Source organism: Alligator sinensis, unplaced genomic scaffold (genome assembly GCF_000455745.1).
Source record: "Alligator sinensis unplaced genomic scaffold, ASM45574v1 scaffold472_2, whole genome shotgun sequence".
NCBI lineage: Eukaryota > Metazoa > Chordata > Crocodylia > Alligatoridae > Alligator > Alligator sinensis.
The window spans coordinates 1365485-1373029 of NW_005842378.1; the positions used below are offsets into that span (position 1 = coordinate 1365485).

A 7545-nucleotide genomic window follows, 5' to 3' on the forward strand; every position below is an offset into this window, starting at 1 on the left:
GGAGCCCCGCATCTATTTCTTCCCCTTGATGTGGGGGTCTGTAGCAGACCCCTGCCACCAAATCCCTTTCTCCTTGCCCCCCCATGTAGCCTAACCCATAATCCTTCTACTTCCTCACCCTTGGATTCCGTCTTGATGAGGGTTGACGTATATTGCTCATTGACATAGAACGCAACCCCTCCCCCTTTTTTCCCCCCACCCTGTCCTTTCCGTACAATCTATAACCCTCAATATGTACCACCCAGTCGTGGGACGAATCCCACCAGGTTTCCGTTAGCCCTACTAAGTCATAGGTGTTTTGTGCAAGCAGGAGCGCTAGTTCATCCTGCTTGTTTCCCATGCTCCTAGCATTAGTATACAGGCACTTGAGCCCTGCATGTATTCCAGGTAAGATCTAGCTAAACATTCAACTATATTTGTATTAAATATTTCAAGAATATAAATAGTTTTAAACTTTATTTTACCGTTATGTCTCTTTCTCTTAGACTTGTGTTTTTCTGTACGTGATAATCTAGACTTCTTACTATTTGGTTCTTTAGAGTCTTGTTCATGTCTTTCTCTCTTCTTGTTTGGTTTGACTTCTCTCCTCCTTTATAATAAAAATAAAAACAGAAGTGTATTCCTTCCCCAACAGTAAATAGATCAGAAATCAAACCCAGTGAAGCAGTTTACACTCTTTTCAAAATCTGTTGTTTTTTGTTTTTACAAATCAGAATAGTAAAAACTGCATGCGTATTGAATGCAAAAAGTGTTACTGCAACATCAAGACTTTATTTATTTTACACAAAAAAGCAAAAAAAGCAAAGGCTAAAATTTCCTGAAGAACCTTGATGCATCCTCATCGCAGTTTTTACATTTAATAATCAAATATATCAGGTGGGCCATGTGACCAACATAATATTTCTACTGAATACTTACATATTACAATACACAATCATAAACTATAGTTTCCTTTATTTAAAAAAAATAGAAATTAAAATATGAAAAGAGTGCCAATAAGCATAACTGATTTCAGCAAAAATGTGTTTTGCAATTCTTTATATTAAAAATGCTAATGAGGAGGATAATCTTATGAGATCTGAGAGAACAATGTCCAATTGCCAGCTCTGCCAAAGACTCCCAACATGGCCATGGTCAAAGCACTTGAGGTCTGTCTACATAAGGACCAAATTAAAATTAATCCACATTAACCAAGAGGGTGGACAGAAGTAACTACTGAAATGTTTCCAAGCGTAACAGACTTGGAAATGCTGCAGACAGGTAGTGTTTTAGTCAGGGGACATATGCAGCTCCTGTCATACCCAGAGCTGAAGTGATTCCAAATCACTTTGGCTGCATGGAATTGCTTCCCCTCCTGCCAGGGCACTACAGGAGGCTGTAGAAAACTGGATATGCAACCAGCCCCCTCCCTCCTAGACAGAGCCAAGTGGACTGTCAGTGCCACCCCACTCCCAAATGTTAAGCAGAGTACTCAACTTCCCCCACCAGAACTGAAGAGGTATGATGGTTGAGGGATGAAGAGTCAGAATTCCAGTGGCAGTGGGGAGTTTGCCAGAAAGGGCAAGCAAGGGTTTGGCACAGGGCATGGGAGTCTAGAAAGAGGTCTGAGAAGGGCAGCAGAGGTGTCCCACTGCCAGGATAGCCAGCTGTAAGGCTCCCAATTCCCAGCCTCTCCTCTTTCTCCTCTCCCCAAAGGAGAGGTAGAAGGGATGTGGGGCTGGAGTAGTCAGAGTGAAGGGAGTGCTCCATTACCTGGGAACCCCAGCACACGGAGCATTCCCAATATTGGGAACTCCAACAGGGGCTGGCAAGGGAGGGCAGGGTTCCACAGCCACCGGCAACCAGGATTCTGACTCTTCAAACCCAAATCCCCTGAACTGAGCCTCCCCACCCCTTGAAAGAGTGAAGAAGCAGAAGCAACTACAAGGAGAGGCTCGTACTGGCAGCAGCAGGGTGCCCATGAATCGGACCCACCACCTGGACTACCTGGCAGGCTGTCAGTCTACCTGTTAAACTGTCTACCCCCTTCTGGTTCCCCTATTGTGATATATAAAACGACCATCTAATATAATAAAGGGTTTAGTGTGTCTGTCTGTCTGTAATGCATTTGGGCAACTGCATATGTGCTGCCGGGAGGGCCAGTGATGACTGGCTGCATGGGCTCTGCCTCCTCAGGCAGGCAGGGAAACCGCTGCTGCCTCAGGCAGGGAGGTGGGAGCCCTGCTGCTCCAGGGGAGGAGGTGGAGGTGGGCAGGGGGGAGGGAGCCTCTGCGCTGGAGGAGGCGACGGCGGTGGTACAGAGACTGTTTACATGGCCGGCCCCGAAGGGGGGGAGGGGGGGGGGGGCAGGGGGGGGGGAGCCACTGCTACAGACAGGGAGATGGGGGAAGCCCCGCTGCTCCAAGGGAGGAGGGGAAGGAGGGGAGGGGGGGGGGGGCAGGGGGGGGGGAGGGAGCCTCTGCGCTGGAGGAGGCGACGGCGGTGGTACAGAGACTGTTTACATGGCCGGCCCCGAAGGGTGAGTGGGTGGGGGGGATGTAAACGCTCCCTAAAACACTCCATCATTCATGAAGGGTAATTGGCTAGTAATATATAAAACCACAAAAAAGTAGATATATGATTACAGATGTGCAATTCAATAATGTAGCAGACAACAACAGGTCTAAAAAAGAACTATTCTTATATAGGGGTTCACTGATAAAGATTTTCTTGACAGATACAGATGGCCAATTATTAACCAGCTATTTTGGCTGATACCCAATTTACAGAAATGCAGCCCAGCACTTGGTAGCGTGGAGAGCAGCCTCCTGCCTGTAAGTCTGGGTGGCAAAAGTGGCAAATCGAAGCCTCTGTGGTGAGGGAGGGAGTGGGGCAGGAGCAGGCACTCTAAGGGGTGGCTATGGGGTGGGCTATAGCCACCCCAAATTCCCCATAGCCACCCCTCCCAGCACCACTGCCCACCCCGAGCACAGCCCTGGCCCAGCCCCTGCACTGGGAAGAGGCTGGAGCAGCCCCTGGCCCCAAGCCCTCAGCAGGCAGCCCTCTCTCCCACCATGCACAAATCCAGGGACTACACGCCCCCCATGCCTCCCCTCGGGGTGCGCAGAGCAACAGGGAGCTGCCCCCACTCCAACACCCCCACAGCTCCATCCCACTCCTGGTGGGGTCACATTCACCACCCTGGCTGGGCAGCGTCTACTTCTGCCCCTGCCCCACTCCCTCCTTCACTGTGGACAATGAGTTTATACCTTGCTTATTTCAGGGGGGAAATAATTTGCATATAAACTTCCTGTAAGGAGAATTTTTTTTTCCTTTAGACTGAAATATAGCATGGGAAAGTTCAGTCTAAAAGGCAAATTTAAGATAAATTTAAGCAAGCATTATAGTTGTACCTCCTATTATGTTTTTAATTAACACATACAAGCAAAAAATACTCAGGAAATCTAAATAAGATGTTTCATGAAGATGTTATTAAGGAAGTAAGTATAAAATAACATTCTGATATGCATTTTTCCAAGCTGTTTACTAAATCTGTTAAATATATTTATTATTTATTTAATCTGCATGTTTTCCAAAATCTCCATTACCTGTGATGAAAATTTAATTTGTAAGAACATTCTGGACACAGTCCTAAAAAATAGAAGAGTAAAAGAAAAGAACCTTGAATATTAAAATCTTGCACTTAATAAAAACAGTTAATAAGATTTATCAATGTTGCTGTCCCAATGTAATTTATAAATTCTCCTTTCAATTTCTTCCAGCAGAATAATTTCAGTACAGTCAGGTGTAATTGAAGGAAAAATAGCATGAAGAACAGGGAAATTTGGAGTCTCAATATTGGCAACTGCTCACAAAAAAGAAGTAATATTTACTCTATATGGTGATTATGTAAAAATATGGTTTTCGTGTACTTTTCTGAACAGAATTAAGACAAGATTATATATATAAAAAAAAAATCACAGACAAACCTAAGGCCTCTCCACAGAACGTATATTACTGCACAGATGGACACTTAGTTGAGGAAAAATGTTTATTTCATGCTAACTGTTTATTATCAAAAGTTTCTTATTGGTTGCACCTATCAGTATGGTTTTAGATGCACGTATTCGGAGGGATGATCTTATTTACAAGATTCGGCTTGGTAGCATTAGGATTAAGCTGAGCGCTAGTAAAGACTTTTTTTGAGGAATATATCAGTATTAAAAACAAAATGTCTCCCATGCCAAAAATACCAAGAAGCTTTATTTCAGCCATAACACAATAGAATGGAATTAAAAACTAGATAGTAAGAAGTGTTAAAACAATAAGCTATTTTTTGACAATAATGATTTCTACAAATCAAGGCCATTATTATAATTAATCCACCGAAATGGCATCACATCTTCCCCCTTTGCCTACTGTGGTTACCTAATTACTGTTTCTAGTCCTTGCTTTATAGTCTTTAAAGAGTAAGATATTTGCCTTTAAGTTTACATTAGAGTGAAGGCCAACCATAGTAAAGGCTGACTTACTCAATTTTACAAGTGCGTTCCTCTTTTCACCATGTTCAATATAACCAAAATTCACTTCCCAGCTCTTCAGTCCTTCTCTCTCATCACAGTGTTTATTCCCGCAGGAAAAATGACCTAAGGAGGTCAAAAAAAGCAAACCATGGTTAAATCATTAGCTCATGTGGATTTGAGGTTGTTCTTTCCAGTTCTTCTCAGTGTTAAAAAAAAGCTAGAAATTAAAGTCTAAATAAAGTAAAGTATTAGGAGCAAGTAATACTTTTAATGACATAACAGTATTTGTACCAAAAAATAAACACACTGAAAAACTTACGTATGTCTTTCATCTTTGCCGGTATTTTGGAGGACATGAAGGGATAAAACTGACAATACTGAACTTTAGAAAAGTTTCCATTCAGGGTGCATACAGATGTTTGAGGAGGTCAGATTGTGTTAAAAATGGCCACCCTACCTAACTTAATTCACCCAGGTGCCAACCTTGCACTTAGATCCCTAGCTAGGTCAATCTAAGTGAAACCTATATAGAAATTCAAAACAGTTAGATAGGTCCAAAAATAGCTGATCTGATCTAAGTTAAACCTACCTCCACAGTGGTCTAATTTAGATTGGGTTGGACATTTTTATACCAATCTGTCCTGAACTTCTGTACAATTCTCAGTGCATCCCCAGGGTTAGGAAAGCGCAGATACAAGTTGAGATGGGGGAGGAGGGGCAGGCAGGATACGATAGGGAGGTAGGTTCACTAAAGTGGATTGTTTGTCTGAGAGCAAGGGGCAGTTGGGCAGCTAAAAGTGGAGCCCCCCATCCCCTCCTCGATCTCTAACCCCCACTCCCATGGACCCTGCCTGCCCAAGGACTCCTTGTCCCATAATCCCATTTGTGGATCCCATCTGCCCCCCAAATCCCCTAATCCCTCCCAGCAGACCCTGCCTGCCCTCCCAATGCCCCTTGGAACCTGCTTGCCCGCCCCCGATTCCACCAAGCTTCCCCCACTGGTGGCCCCCATCCTGACTCACCTTAGATCAGGTGGCCTTAGATCTATCTAATTTCCCCCTAGCCTCCCCAAATGTCTGTATGCACACCTAATGATCAACTGAACATCATTAAGCTATTAATAATTATATAGTTAGTGGAGGGTAACAGATCAGAAAATGCCAGTCAGATAGATGTGTGTATATCTTATATTATTACAAGATATGTTAAATAAGTTATATGCAAAAATAACATTCCTACTACTGATTAATTTACAAGCCCATCTAATCTCATGGGCAAAGAATATGTGCTCTAAAACTCTCAGAATCTTATTTCTTTCCTTAAAGCGGTACAAAAAAATTAAGACTCAACATGTGAAAACTAATTTTTCTGCTTGAAATAAAACTACAGAGACACTGTAAAAATCGCTGCTGTTGCTTTTCTTTCTCTCCCCCTCAGCCAGCCATATGCAGGCAGGGGCAAATTTGGTCTACAGCAGCAATTAGTTTTAACCTTTTCACACACACTGCAGAATTGGCAACAGTTTTTGACTAAGCAGCCAAGAACTGCTGCAATTAGGCAGCAGCTCTGAGAGTATTAAAAATGTAGCTTTTGCCTGAGTTGGAAAGGAAGGGTGAACGAACTGAAGATTAGGCTCTGTCCCGGCTCCATGCAGCCATAACTCTGGAAAAATCTTTTCTTCTTCATTCTGCCTTCCCAAAAAACAAGGCATGTATCTTATTTGGGGACATGTGGTATGCAAGAAGACACACTGTTGCTTTGGTGAACTTGTCAATACTACTTATACACTTTTAATAACAGAAGTAAGATAAGGAAAAATCTGCATGTTAATCTTTCCTTTTACTGTATATTAAAGATATATTGAAGTCTGATCAACTCTGCCAAGGAAATTATGTTACCTATATCTTTACAGAATATATACTTGAAGTAAAAAAAAATTCTATTTCTAATATCTTTGTAAATTGCTTCGCATAATAAATTTTTAAACCATAGTCTAGCATTTTTTGTGTTTTAAAAGTACAAAAGAAACACAGTTAAGGAGTTAAAACACTTTTTTTTTTTTTTAAACACACACAGAGTACAGAAAGCAATGCATTTCAGAAAATGTCTAGTGCTTAGCTCATTTCTGCACTTAAATCTTCTGTGCATACAAACTTTAAAAGCATTATTTCTTATCTCTACATGATCTATCTACATTATATTTATGTAATTATACATGCTAAGATATGCACTTATATTTCTTCACAGTTAAGACATGTAACCATTTCTCTTAACTATGAAATGCTCCTTGGGGATTTAAGCACTTTCCCTTGAAATAACATACTTCCACTTGATTTAATGTGCATCTAGGGCCTTCTCCATACGGTATCTAAAACTTGGGCAATAATTAGAGAAAGTGAAAAATATTAATGTTTCTACTGCACAGCATAGTCAAAAAAGCTCTCTCATTTCTTGCATTGCAAAAGGTTAGTGAGAGTTTAAAGCGGGGCTGTCCAGCTGGCTGCCAGTAAGCTGCATGAGGCTCGGCAGCACTTAACATGCAGCCCACGAGCCCCAGAACCACCTTTTCTGCTACCATACAGAAGAGCAGGGCCCAAGGATCCATGTGCTGCCTGCTCAGCTTGCTTGACAGAGGGGACTGCAGGCTGCAGGCCACATGCTGCTGGCACAGCTCACATACTGGGGAAAGGTTTTGGGGAAGGAGGCTGTCCCCTCCACATGTGGCAATCTGTCAAATACCATTTGTGGCCCTTGCCTCCTGCGAAGTTGGACAACCTTGGTTTAAAGTACAAATTCTGCCCGTATATATGGGTCAAAAGAGTATTTTTTTTGTGTAGTATATCACTGAAACTGGGCATATAAATTACAACTATTAATAGTAATCAAGGCTACATCTTTGTCTGATTTAGCTGAAGACATATTTGGGGCACCAAACAATTTTCCTTCTCAGTACCCAATGAAGGTGACTGAATTAAAAAAGGTACAGTCATGGTTTTTATGGGAGAAATGTAAGTTATATTGAAATCAGGGGAAAATAGGGAAA

General features: G+C 42.3%; 1 protein-coding gene across 1 annotated transcript in view; it reads right to left on the reverse strand.

The window, feature by feature from the left end:
- LOC102377127 (protein FRA10AC1) overlaps window positions 1-7545 on the reverse strand; it is a gene marked incomplete at its 5' end in the record, with an annotated part of 55928 nt that overhangs the window by 12773 nt on the left and 35610 nt on the right. Inside the window, 3 exons of the mRNA XM_006029436.2 lie at window positions 465-589; window positions 3588-3630; window positions 4512-4625. Of these exons, the coding sequence (XP_006029498.1) occupies window positions 465-589; window positions 3588-3630; window positions 4512-4625 (282 nt within the window). The remainder of the gene's footprint in view (window positions 1-464; window positions 590-3587; window positions 3631-4511; window positions 4626-7545) is intronic.